Source organism: Hemitrygon akajei, chromosome 12 (genome assembly GCF_048418815.1).
Source record: "Hemitrygon akajei chromosome 12, sHemAka1.3, whole genome shotgun sequence".
NCBI lineage: Eukaryota > Metazoa > Chordata > Chondrichthyes > Myliobatiformes > Dasyatidae > Hemitrygon > Hemitrygon akajei.
Window position 1 is genome coordinate 30,661,986 of NC_133135.1, and position 14,684 is coordinate 30,676,669.

The following is a 14,684-nucleotide window of genomic DNA, read 5'->3' on the forward strand; positions in this document are numbered from 1 at the left end:
AATCATTAAACTATTTATATTATTAATACATTGATATATACTTTATATGAATTAAAAGAGTAGGTCTGTTTCAATTAAGAAATATTACAGTATAAAGAAATGTATTGGTAGAACTGTCATAGTAATAATCTAGACTGTTAATGTGCTATAAAGTGTGTTATTGTAAAACTAAATGGTACCAGTAAATAAATTAAGAGTGACAAATACTCTCCTGTGAATTTGCAGGTACTTTAACAGTGCTTTTAACATGCCTAAAAGTTGCTATCATTGTTTTAGAAGTTGCAGTATCTTTATGTAGTATCCATGCAAAGAAAAAGTGGTTAACATCTCAGAAGTTGGACAGTACAGTAGTTCTGTCCTTTAAAACAAATCAAAGAAATCACACACCTAATTAGAGTGGATGCTGGTTAATTGGGACACATTGGGACCAGTAAATTTTGACCCAATTAAAGCAGCTGCCCCAGTTAGCCAAAATTTAATGGAAGCGGTTAAAAAGGTATAAAAAAAAGATACTGTTTAACTGAATAACAAATTATGTATTTAAATGAAAAGCAGAACAAATTTGGACACTATCAATACTAACTACTACAGTACTACAAAGCTATGTATTAGTTCCTAATAGTTATCAGTGGAGGAATTAATCCAGTGTATGCTGCTGTGTTCTTTTGATTGACTGTAAATGAACAAAATAGGTGCAGGCACCTAGTGCAGATAATGGACTGCCTTCATATAATCCTTTTGATGATTGCATCCTCCAAATCTTCATTTTTATTGCAACATTCAAGATGATTGCTGATACCTTCAAATTCTTTGTAATTCCTAACTTGTTGAAGTAGTAAAATCATTTCATTTTCACTCTTGGCTGTTTCTGGCATCTCCAGGCTTGAATGCTTGAAACTGCACTGAGTAAAACAGTTCTGAATTGTCTTACTGCTTATTTCTCACCAACTATAAATGAAAGAAATCATTGCGTTTTGGGCATAAGCATGTGCGACTGCCACTATTTTAAAACTGTACACTCTAAACAAGTTGTAGTCTCTAAATGTATGTGACTGGCCCTAGTTAAAAGCTGTTTGGCACCAGGCCCTGTTTCTAATTAAGCAGCATGGTGTCCCATGTAAATAAAGGGAATTCTGGGTAATTTTAATTAATTTATGTTCTTTGAGTTGGCCCAAGTAAATGGCTGCCCCAAATAACAAGAATCCACTGTACATGGTGTATTTGTGGCTTTATATAACCTCAGAGATACTAAGCCAATTTTCTTGTTGAACATGGATTTAGACAGAAATAATAATTGTGCATATTTCTATGAAGAGCAAATATTTCATGTTAATTGCAGTGACAAACCATTAGTAAAGATTTTCTGCTTATAATGTAGTGTTTGATATAGTACAGTGCAGTACAAACCCTTCAATCCATAATATCGTGCAAACCTTTTAACCTATTCTAAGATCGCATGAACCCCTGCCTCCCACATGTTCCTCCATTTTTCTTTCATCCATGTGCCCATCCAAGAGTCTCTTAAATGTCCCTAGTGTGTTTGCCTCTACCACCAATCCCTGGTGATGCATTCCACGCACCCACCATTTTCTGTAAAACTACTATTTCTGACATCACCTTAAAATTATGCCCTCTTGTATTATCCATTTCCGTCCTTGATAAACAATCTCTGGCGGTCTTCTCTATTTATTCCTCTTATCATCTTATACACCTTTATAAAGTCACCTCTCATCTTCCTTCGCTCCAAAGAAAAAAGCCTTAGCTTGCTCAACCTATCCTCATAAGGCATGCTCTCCAATCCAGGAAGCATCTTGGTAAATATCTGCACCTTTTTTCCCTTCCTTTCCATCCAGAGGTGACCACAACCAAATGCAGTATCCCAAGCATGGTCTAACTTAGAATTTTTATAGAGCTCAAAATTAACTTGAATCCCATATCACCACTACTTTGCTCTTCTCCGTCCTTTCCCTTTTGAGCCACAGAGCCAGACACAGCGCGTGAGACCTGGTCGCTGCAATGTCCCCCCCAACAGCACGGAAAGCGGCATTTTGTTATTGAAGGGAATGGTCACAGAGCTACTTCGCACTATTTGCCCATTCCCTTTCATTCACCTGACAGTCAGTCAGCTACCTGCTTACCTCCCAGAAGCTGCTATCTAAAACCTCATTACTATTCCAAATGAGCCGAAGGTCGACCAGCTTCAACTTCAGTTCCCTAACAAGGCCTGGAAGGAGCTGCACCCAGATTCATTTCTCATACAGGTAGCAATCAAAGAGACTAGAGGCCTAAACAGTATCTGAAGTTTCTAATTCCAATTTATTGGAATAATAATCCTAATCCTGGATGTCACCACTTTCATCTTGTTAATACCTGAACACGCATTTACCCATTAAAAAGCTCAAAATATTTAAACAGGAAGATAATGAATGTCAGCATCTTGTTTGTTTTCCAGTGTGGGTATGGTTAAACTTTAGTGGGAAAAGATTGAGGGATAATGAAGTAGTTCATTTCTTACCAGGTTTTCATTTTTTTTTTAAATTAAAATTTAAACCAGCCAGAGTTCTGTAAATGACAGCTCCCCATCACTGTTGGCTAAGAAATCCTCTGTAAAATTATTTGAGATCCATGTGCATTCATTTCTCAAAAAATTGCAGATTGGTTAAAACTCTGGCAACCTTTAAATGTAAGGTGGTTAATTAGGGAACTATTGTCTCATTGATGCTATTTGATGTTTTAAACAGCAACAGCATTTGTTTTACCATGATTTTTGAGCCTGTCTGCAGACAGAAAGAGCTCTTTGCTTCATATTCCTTGATGGCCATTAAAATGGCTCATTGATCACAAATACTTAATTTACTGTGAACTCACGAGTATCATATATTGCTCAAATGACACTTTCTATGTGCATCTGAGGGTGCATGACATATGAACGTTTTAATTATTTTAACAAGGTAACCACAACAGAGGTGTTGGTGGACTATATAAACTAAAAAAGAAAATCTTAAATGCACATTCAGAGAAAGAATCCAAAGTAATGTTGTATCTTGTTATGGATAGACATTTATGCTGATGCGTCAAGTTTGTTTCTCAGATTTGGTCCTTCTTACTCTTTTCTAGAAGAGTTTGATTTCTCTTATGTAAATACACCCTGTAGGATACTACCTTTGGATACTGCAACATGTTCCCAAATATTTTGAGTTGTAAGTCAAATTGGGATGTCAAAAATGAACCTGAGGCAAAATATGTTTAGATATGTTTCTGTAATGATTCCTAGATGTTACTTAATTCAGTTCTGACCTACTAAATTGGTATCTGTTTGAAATATTTGCATTTTATTTTAAGCTTTGTTTCAGTCGGGGAGCTCTTAGCAGCATTCTGTTGGTCAACATCTCTGCCAGTTTAGACCTGTAGTATCTTGTACTTTACTATTCAGTTAGAAAAATATGTTTTACTACGTCTCTCAATTTGCCTATCTCTTTTGAATTTCTAAAATTGTGAGGTTAGATTCTGCAAAACATTTAAGACCAACCAGACCAAAGTGGCATAATAATTTGTGTTCACAAAGATTTTCTTATATTTTCATACTAATTTTGCACATATGCAATATTTGGAATATATTTTATCTCCTAAAGCTACAGATTCCTTTTTGTTCCATTTTAAAACTAAGTAAGACTAATAATTGATACCAGTTTATAAAATCTACAAAGCAATCTGCATTGCTAATAGCACATATAGCATACTGCACAAGAACAACTATCTTTCAGTTTGTGCAAGATACTCTGTTCTGAATTAATTACTTACCTCTAAATTTCAAAAAAGGAGGGAAGCAACCAAGTTGTATGCTAGATTTTAGTTTCACAGCCCTCTCCTACAAACAAATAATTTTGCTATTGCTTGTCTTTTCTTACACATTCGTCTCTTCCCTATCTTTGGTTAAAGTGCATAACCAAACAAAAACACCCCAAAACTTTTGTTTGCAGTTAAGATAGAAACTACTGTTACGAACCCCGTAACTTGGTCACTTACCAGCAAAGATAGAGAAGTCCGTTGAAGTCTGATGGTACTATTTTTAACAGTATTTATTAGTAAAAATACACAAAAATAATATCAATGCAAACATACAGATAATATACGTCATCAATACTAAATCTAAAAGTGCGGGTATAATAATGATCAATAAGAAATAACTCTATCATTGTCTGGGGATAATGTATTGTCCGACGGAAATATAAAAGTCACTCAGTTCATTCAGGCTGCAGCCTTTGGTTGGAGTCGAGAGAGATTTTAGAAACTTGCCAGCTTTTCCTTTTTATGATGTCGATCCTTCGAAATTTCGTTGGTGTGTCCTCTTCTTTAGCTAAGCCGTTCTTCCGTGGTAAGCCCGCCAATTCCTAGGCAAATGGAAAAGGACGCACGCGGGCCCCACCGGCTGTCGCTATTAAATGCTGTCACGGGATTTCTAGTGTTTCTCCTGGTGCGTCTGAAGGGGTTGTTCCCCAGACCCTCTTTTATCCTTACTCACGGGGTCTCAGATGTCAATCAGGTTGGGATGATGCAATCCCTCAACCAGCCCACTCTGGTCATTCCCTGAGGGCTTCAATGAATAGTACAGTACTCAATACACAATTCCGTCTCCAAGAGACAATGGCCGTTATCAATGGTTCTGCCTTTCTGGGGCCAGGACACATTCCAAAACCTGTGTATTCTGGACGTCTCTCATTTCCTGGGTCCCAGACCCGAATTAATAGCGATCTTGCGATTCTCGAAAAGGAGGGGGCTACTTTGTACCCTTCGGCCCCTCAGAGTTGTGGCACATTCGTAACACTACAATAGGATTTAATTTTCAGCGCGTACAATACAACTTCAAAAAAGATTCCACAGCTTAGGGAGGGTGAATAATGATCATTTTATTTATCTTTTTATAATGATCATTTAAAAATATTATAATTAAGATTAGCCTGCTGATTTGAGAGATTTACCAGTTTAATTATCTTACATAGCCAGAAAGTTTCACACAAAACATTTTGTAATAAAGTAATATATTTTTAAAATAAGAAATTGCAGTTACTCCTGGGGAAATATCCCAGAACAGAGTTATCTTCCCACATGAAGTAGAACTCCATGACCTATTAGAATTTCCTTTTACTGTTATCAAACAATTTAAATTGTCATAAGATGTTGAAATTCCTTCATATTTTGTACAAAAGAAATCATAAAACTATCTAAAATGGTGACTGCTTTCTGCTGATTAAGTCTGGCCAATCCCGAGGGTCTGACTCAGCCAAATTTCTAATGCGTAAACTCAGTATTTTGTTATATTAGCTACATTTTCTTAAAAAAAATTATTATAAGGAACTATAATCCCATTCAGCAGAGCAAGCCTGCATCTTGTAAATAAATTGGTTATCCTTGTTTTGTATTGCTGATATTTTGTTTTCTAAAAAACAAAAATGTGTCCACGCAGATGCAGTTAAAATGTTTTCAAGATTGTGATGATTTAAACTGTGAATATTTAGTTTTATTCAGTATATTTTTCTTTATATTAAACATGACAGCATATAGAAAATTATACATCATGACATGAAGGTACTTTTAGGCAAATTTTTCTTAAGGTAACTTTTTAAAAAATCAACATCCAATTAAATTATTGAACACAAACTGGTCGTTACACTGCTGATTGTTGCATTAGAATAATCATACAAGCTTTCTCAGTAGCTGAGTAAGGAGTGGAATATCCATCGTATGTTTCATTTCATCATTTTCCTTTCGGTTAGTCCTGACGAAGGGTCTCGGCCCGAAACGTCCACAGTGCTTCTCCCTATCGATGCTGCCCAGCCTGCTGTGTTCCACCAGCATTTTGTGTGTGTTATATGTTTCATTAACTTATTTGTCATGTATGGATTGAAGTACCAACTCCACCATGTGCTGTTTGTGTAGAATAAGGTTGAAACACAAGGTATATTAATAAAACTGATTCATGTTTGTTCAGTCAGGTAAGAACTACAACAATATGGAATTCTGAAGCTGGTGGAGGGTTAGTGGAAACAGAGTCCTATTTCAAAGTCATTTCAGTTTCATGAAAGGAGATTTGTACCTTTTAAAGGAGTGTGATCATTGGAAAAAAATCAATTCTTAAAATTTATTTTTCTCCTCACTACATATGCTGAAATCTTTGTAGGTACACACCAGTTAAAAAACTGAAGACAGAGCCCAAGGGTGTAATCAAATATGAATAATATGTCTTCATTTCATTCTTCCACATGTTGGGAGAAGCTCAAAAAGGAGTCCTGATCTTTTGCACTTGTACACCATTATGCTGCACCATATTAATGCCTCAAATATGGATAGCCCGTTGATGGATCAGAAGTGACCCGCATTGTCTGTGTTGTTATACAGGTGCCTTGCAAATTGAGAACAGTGAAGAGTCTGACCAGGGCAAATATGAATGTGTAACAACTAACAGTGCTGGAACACGTTACTCTGCTCCAGCCAACTTGTACGTCAGAGGTAAGAAGCGCATTTCATCTACTTGTCCTACAGTTTTAGCATTCTGCTGTAAATGTAGAGCTTAGTAAGAAATTTTCTGGGCTGGACTGCATTTGGATTCAATAATGAAGATATCATTCAAGATTGAAATTGTGTATTTTATGGGTGAGAATTAGTAACATTTTAAAATCATAAATGTGCTCTAGAAATATCTACTAAAACATCTGTGTAAGTTTGCTTTCTCTTTTCTTAGTAACCAGAGTACTGAGTACCTAAATTAAGAGTGCAGTGTTGCTGCTTTTCTTTTTTTGTGCTTTGTTTTGTCTCCTGAGGTTCTGTTTTAACCAAGGAAGATATGAATGGACGCTTGGTTAGGATACCAGCATATTAAGATCTCCAAACTTTTGTTGGTAATGTAAATGATGAGTAAATTCCACCTAAAGAATTTAAATCTTCCAAAGTGAGTGCATTTGTCACATATTTATTTACAGCATGTAGAAATTTTGGGGGATATTTCCTAACTCAATATGCTTGTTATGTTACTTAATCTTATTGATATAGATAGAACCGTATAAGTTTCACTTAAGTGACCATCATTGCATTTCCTTTATCATTCTCACTACATTGTGACACACAGTCCTGGGGCACAGTCGGAAAACTAAGCTTCAAGCATGTGAGACGACACAACAGTGAAGAAATTAGCATTGATTTTAGACTCCTTACAGCCATGCTTGAAAATGAAAATACAGCACTAGTGTACCGAATAGAGCCCATGAGCACACCTGTCAAGTTTGCAGCTACTTTGGAATTCTGCTTATTGTCTTTGATTTAGGCCGGTGCAGAAGGCACATTCTAAATGACCAGTCTTCTTTTGAAATAGATGTTAATCATACCAGTTCTGGTTGTGTCATATTATTTCTGACAGCAATTAATGATTGTCACTTCCTTATCACATTTAATATTTCACCTCTGGTGTGCTGTTTGTTTCACAGAGTATTTAACAAGTTATCATAGAAATTTCAACCAGTAGCTGTTGCTTTAGATAGATAGATAGATAGATACTTTATTCATCCCCATGGGGAAATTCAACATTTTTTCCAATGTCCCATACACTTGTTGTAGCAAAAACTCATTACATACAATACTTAACTCAGTAATAATATGATATGCATCTAAATCACTAACTCAAAAAGCATTAATAATAGCTTTAAAAAAGTTCTTAAGTCCTGGCAGTTGAATTGTAAAGCCTAATGGCATTGGGGAGTATTGACCTCTTCATCCTGTCTGAGGAGCATTGCATCGACAGTAACCTGTCGCTGAAACTGCTTCTCTGTCTCTGGATGGTGCTATGTAGAGGATGTTCAGGGTTTTCCATAATTGACCGTAGCCTACTCAGCGCCCTTCGCTCAGCTACCGATGATAAACTCTCCAGTACTTTGCCCACGACAGAGCCCGCCTTCCTTATCAGCTTATTAAGACGTGAGGCGTCCTTCTTCTTAATGCTTCCTCCCCAACACGCCACCACAAAGAAGAGGGCGCTCTCAACAACTGACCTATAGAACATCATCAGCATCTCACTGCAGACATTGAATGACGCCAACCTTCTAAGGAAGTACAGTCGACTCTGTGCCTTCCTGCACAAGGCATCTGTGTTGGCAGTCCAGTCTAGCTTCTCGTCCAACTGTACTCCCAGATACTTGTAGGTCTTAACCTGCTCCACACATTCTCCATTAATGATCACTGGCTCCATATGAGGCCTAGATCTCCTAAAGTCCACCACCATCTCCTTGGTCTTGGTGACATTGAGACGCAGGTAGTTTGAGTTGCACCATATCACAAAGTCCTGTATCAGTTTCCTATACTCCTCCTCCTGTCCATTCCTGACACACCCCACTATGGCCGTGTCATCAGCGAACTTCTGCACATGGCAGGACTCCGAGTTATATTGGAAGTCAGATGTGTACAGGGTGAACAGGACCGGAGAGAGTACGGTTCCCTGTGGTGCTCCTGTGCTGCTGACCACTGTGTCAGACCTACAGTCTCCCAACCGCACATACTGAGGTCTATCTGTCAAGTAGTCCACTATCCAATCCACCATGTGAGAGTCTACTCCCATCTCCGTTAGTTTGTGCTTTAAGATCTTGGGCTGGATGGTGTTAAAGGCACTAGAGAAGTCAAGGAATGTAATCCTCACAGCACAACTGACCCCATCTAGGTGAGAGAGTGATTTGTGCAGCAAATACGTGATAGCATCCTCCACTCCCACCTTCTCCTTATATGCAAACTGAAGCGGATCCCGGGCGTGCCTGGTTTGTGGCCTCAGATTCTGTATTATCAGCCGCTCCATGGTCTTCATCACGTGCGACGTCAAGGCAACAGGTCTGAAGTCATTCAACTCCTTTGGTTGTGGTTTCTTTGGTACCGGGACAATACAAGATGTTTTCCACTGTCTGGGTACTCTTCTCTGATCTAGACTCATGTTGAAGATGCGCTGTAGTGGTTCTCCCAGTTCAGTTGCACAGGCCCTCAGTAATAGTATTCTATTTCGGAGAGAAAGAGATGGTTTATTATGTATATTGTCCCATAAATATTATAAGTTAAATGATTAGTTAATCTAACTTGATTGTATTTGTTGAGAGGAAAATGTGTGCCAAAGCATTAAGCAACATTCTTGCTCCAGTTCATACAATGGGATGGAATCTTATGCATTACCAGCAAAGCACTAATGTTAATATCCTAAGTACTGGCATAAACTGTCAGCCTAGTTATGTTCTGAAGTGATTCCATTGTCTTCTGACAGAGACAACAGTGCCTCCTGTGAGTCAAGACTCTCACTAAGCCTTGAGAGTTAACAAGTTTTGATGTCAAATGTGAAAATCCCTTGCTAGCTGGTAATGAATGTACCGAGGAAGTCCATTATTCTGCTGTTGGCAGACCATTCTTTTTGTTCTTGTGTGCATGTCCTGAAGATAGCACTCTTGGCATTTCATTATTGCTTACTTTAAATGTACTTTATAATTCCTCTTGAGCTCTCTTCTGAATCTTGCTGTCAGTATCTCATTGGAGCTAAATATGTAAAATAAAAGCAGAAACTGCAAGGAATTCCCAGAAGGTCAATTATCCAGCTTCTGTGAAGGGGGAAAATAGCTTGTGATTCAGGTTAATAATTTTTCATCAGAGCAGGGAAAGAGAGATGTCAAGTATGTTGCAAATACTATACAAATATTCTTTTGAAGAAGGGCAAAAAGAATAAAAGAGAAGGTTTGTAATAGGGTGAAGACCAGAGGAGATTGAATGACACAAGTGTAGTGGTACCAGTTGAAAAAGAGTTGTAAAGGTATATAAAATTATCTGAAATTGTTGAACTCAATGTTGGGTCATAAGTGCCAGGACTGAAGATGAGATGCTGACCCTTGAGTATACATTGAACTGTTTGAGACCAATGGTGGATCACAGTAAGAAGAGGATGAAGATTAAAATGTTACGCTCATGGTCACCCCTACAGACTAAAGAGAAATGGTCTGAAAAGTAATATCTGCATTGGTTTCCCAATGTTAGACAAAACATCAAATACAGTAAATTGCTGCTTCACTTGGAAGATAGGATTGCAGGTGACCAAAAAAAAAGGTACTACATTTTCCAAGGTTACATAGAAAGACAATGAAAGGGGGATGTTGGTGGAGGTGGGAGGGTGGAACACAAATGGTCTCATTGGAACAGTGGAGAGGAAAAAATGTGTTCACTGGTCATAACTTCTCACCTTCCACCCTGGCACAAAACAGTGCTCAATATTGATTTCAACAATTTTAGATAAACTACCTTTCCAGTTGTGTTTCTCCAGCAGTCAGTATTTTTTCCTTCCTTTTTTGGTTTCATTCATTTTCTCTGATTTGCCTTTACCACCCTATTTTAGCCAACACTATCACCAATTGAATCATTAACCTTCTCAAGATCTTCACCTGTTTACATTTTCACTTTTATTCTCTCTGCCCTTCATTCTTCTCTTTTTCACTGTAATTTAAAGCTTGCTTCATTTCTAACGTTTCAACTTTCTCTTAGATTCTGCCTGACCTCAGTATTACCAGTGTTTTACGGAACTTCTTTTTCAGATTCCAGAAGCAGCAGTATTTTTGATAAATGTTTTTTGCTGGTAGAGACTTTCAGTCTTCATCTTTGTGCAGATGCAAATTTCTAAACTTGGCGAGTGAGAGAAAGCAGAGTGACATTTAAAATGGTTCTGGCAAATCCCATGATTTGGCAAGAAGAGCTGACCATTTAAACCTCAGTCAAATAAAACCTGCTCACTCTATTGAGGCCCTGAAGATCAAGTGGAAATTGGGATATTTTATTTGTACTGATGTACTGGCAAACAGTGGATTACAGAAGACAGGAGGAACTGCAGGTGCTGGAATCTGGAGCAGCAAATAATATAATGGAAGAACTCAGTGGCTCAGATAGCATCTCTGTGGGGTGTGGGGGGAGGAATTGTTGACACTTTGTTTGAAACCTTGCATCAGAATTCTTCACTGGACCTTAGAGTGAGGTTGAATTACTGGCCAGTCAAACAGCATTTGGTAAGGAAAAAGGGGTTAGCATTTCTGTTTCACTCAATGATTGTTCAAAGAGAAAAATGCCTAGCCAGTAGATGGGTATGGGAAAAAGATGATATGGAAAAAGTTCAGTTTTAAACTGACGTGCAAAAAACGGGCTAATTGCAGCTATTCTCAAAACAATATGTGGATTCTGAAGTCGTTGTGAATATAGAAAAAATAATTTGCATTCTGAACAGTTTCTCTCATCCATTGCAAGAAGTAATCTACCAGAATAACTCAATGGGTCAGGCAGCATCTGTGAGGGTACGAATGGCATATTTTGTGTTTCTACATAATCTGCTGGTTGCTGTTAGGCTTTGCTGTCATCTCCCCAGTATTCCAAGGTGATGCCAGAAATCAGAGATGACACCTGAGTTCTGTTCCCTTCACTGCCAACTTTCCTTATCAATTGTCGTTTGTGTTGGTTTTAACAAGACTTGTAAAAGAATCTCAAGAATGCATAGACTTTGTCACTATGATTTAGGTCCTAGTGGCTTCATTTTGGTGTTTTGTTTATTTACATCTACCAATTCCTAGAAGTCTATTTTTCTAATCTCTCACCTCTCTTCATGCTATTTCAAAGCTTCTCTTATCGAAAGGTGGTTTATGGTACATTTCCATTGCTAGTGGCAATAAACATCAGTGCTATGCTGATCCCATGCCAGTTGAGCTTATAAACTTTCCTGATTCCAGATGCTGTCCATCCTTGCTTTCAAAATCACAGTCATTATCCACACTTCAAAACCCTCAGTCTTTTCTGTAGTCTTCGAATATCTTGTTGCTTTCCAAAGCAGTCAACTTCCAGGATTATCACGATTGTGTCAGAATTTCATCTTTGGCTTTCTCCACATCACAAGAACATCATTAAAAGCATAAACTCCAGCACATCCCATGGATTGAGATTTTGTCTCCTCATCTCTTCTCCCCATGCTGATTATAGCCATTGAAACATTTGACCATGCTACCCTGATCAATATCTCTTTCTTCTTTATTGGACTTGATTGGAAATTGTGGACTGTCTTGCTTAACTTTTAGTGTAATATAGATACCATTGGATGGACTTCTTCAGATCCATAGTCTGGTTCCCTATATTGTATATAGCTTGTCCCAATACATATGTGCCCACTAACTCCTTCGGAACTTTCAATTTACAGGTTCTCATTTCAGAATCAACATTCTTTGCGTTCTGCTCAGCTATTCCTTTTTTCTCACTTGTCCTGCTGTGGTACCCAAATAAGCAACTTTCAAATCACCAACTATTTGCTTAACTAACACAAAGTACACTGCAGATGCTGTGGTCAAATCAACACATACATTGGATGAACTCAGCAGGTCGGGCAGCATCCGTTGAAATGAGCAGTCAACGTTTTGGCCCGAGACCCTTCATCAGGAAATGACCCGAAACGTTGACTGCTCGTTTCGACGGATGCTGCCCGACCTGCTGAGTTCATCCAGCTTGTTGTACGTGTTGATTTGCTTAACTACCTCTGTCTTGATCCTCTGATTTCCTTCTGTCTCCTGTGTTTTTGGTCAGTTACACACAGATTTTCTCATGCATTGTTTTTTTCTTGTCTTTTTTTTAGAATTCTGCTCCTAATCCAATTTTGTTCATCTATCATTTCCACTTGAACAGTACTTTTAAAAAAAAAAATGTCAGCAAATTTCAAGTCACATGCCGGTGATAATAAACCTGATTCTGATCTGTTCTCATAGCTCTGTCTCTGCATTTGATGTATAAGGACAACTTAAGTATAGACTACCACATCCCAAGAGCCTCTCAAAATAATGATCTTTAAGTGTCACATGAACCCAACCTGGCTTCAGGGGTAATCTACTAGCAAAGCATCTCATCACCTGGTCATCCAAAGGCACAATAACCCTGTCTCATTTTCACCCTTTCTTGCTTCTACTGGGTTGTCAGATCTGTGGGGTTGGTATTGTGCAGAAGTCCTGACCAGGGATTTTGGTAAATAACAAGAGACTAGACTTTCATCTTGTAATTCTGAAGTATCCTTATTTAAAATTGTGAGAGCTACACAAATTGGTTTATTTGCAAATTTCCCTGTCATCTGACACTAAGTAAGAAAGAAAGCTGTGGACTAGAAATCAGTGGGCTGATGAGGTGTGCAGGACAATAGTAAGAAAGATTCAGTCCAGGGAAATGTGAGATAATGCATTTGAGAAGAGCAAACAAGGCAAAAATAAGGTAAGTTAAATGTAGAAATACCCGTAGATTCCTGAAGGCAGCAAGAAACATGGTTGATGCAGGTAAGAAGGCATATAGAATGCTTTTATTTATGAATTTAATTGTAGAAAGTAAATACAGTAAATAGCATGATATGCAGATCAAACAGCAGCTAGAGTACTACTCTCTGATTGCCACAATATAGAAAGAGTATTTTGCATGAGAAAGAAGAGAATGATCGACTTTGGCAGGACGGATGAAACAGAAAATCTAATGAAAGGTTAAATAGGTTTTCTTTATAGCAGTGGAAACTGAGAAGATTTGCCAAAACAGTGGATAAATAGATTTCTCTTGAGACTAGGTAAGATTTCTCTAACCGAGTCAGTAACCAGGTACAAAGCGTTTTAGTGTGATGAACAGAAGCAGAAAATATTTTAACCCCGATGATATTTAGTTTCCGTAATACAGTGGCTGAAGAAGTCATAGATGCAGAAATCTTTGTATTATTTAACTCACCTTTTAAACTAAAATGTTGCACACCAAGTGCTGGAAATGGACTAAAACTGGCTAGGTCTTTTTGACTGGTTAAGCCACTGTGGATGATTTGATTTCCTATTTAATATATTTCTGATTCTTTCACATTAAGCCTGGGAATTAATGATGAAGAACGGTTGATTTATTATTGGATTATATCAAATTTGTTAAGCACACCTTATAGTTCAATGGGAATACATTTTGAAGAGGTTTCAAAACCTATATTCTTAGATCTTCATTGAAATTGATCAATTTGTAAATCATGGGGCATACCATTGGTGCCAGGAGAACTGAAAATTGACATTCAGCAGCATTCCCATTAATTTGAAAGGGCATAAGTAATGTCTTATTTTTGAGAAAATGCTTAGAAATAATTGAATCTGCAAATAAAATCAGTTGTAAACATTGCCTGAATACTTAAACTAGTGATGCTGAGCTATTTCAGCCATTCTGTTTCTGTTAAAACCAAGTCCTGAATGAAGTATGAATCATCCTTGTTAAATGAACACTGAAATATTTGTTTTATTGCATTTTTTCCTGTTTTCGCACCCATTTCAAGCTTACAGACCTGTGTCATAACCTTTATCTTGAAATTTCAGTTTTAATATAACTCATCTGACTACAATTAAGGTAACCCAGTTTCAAAGAACAGGATACTTCAGCTGCGTGTTTGTGCATGTATGCATCTGTGTGTGAGTGTTATCACTAATTTCTTTGCACATAACAATATTCTGATCCATGTTGTTTGACTAGAACACAAAGGCAATTTGGTGGGCACTCGTGACAACATTATTGTATTTTGTTCCTTTCTTTTCCTTTTAAAGTATTGCAAATAAGAGAAAGGTTGGGAAGTGAAGTACAGAGTAAAACAGAACAAATAAAGAGAA

General features: G+C 37.6%; 1 protein-coding gene across 14 annotated transcripts in view; it reads left to right on the plus strand.

Annotated features, from left to right (window-relative positions):
* The window catches only part of LOC140736838 (receptor-type tyrosine-protein phosphatase F-like), a 344,443-nt gene that overhangs the window by 177,311 nt on the left and 152,448 nt on the right, over positions 1-14,684 (plus strand). For all 14 annotated transcript variants that reach the window (XM_073062804.1, XM_073062808.1, XM_073062807.1 and 11 more), the window contains one exon: positions 6,397-6,507. In XM_073062804.1, coding sequence (XP_072918905.1) covers positions 6,397-6,507 — 111 coding nt within the window. The remainder of the gene's footprint in view (positions 1-6,396; positions 6,508-14,684) is intronic.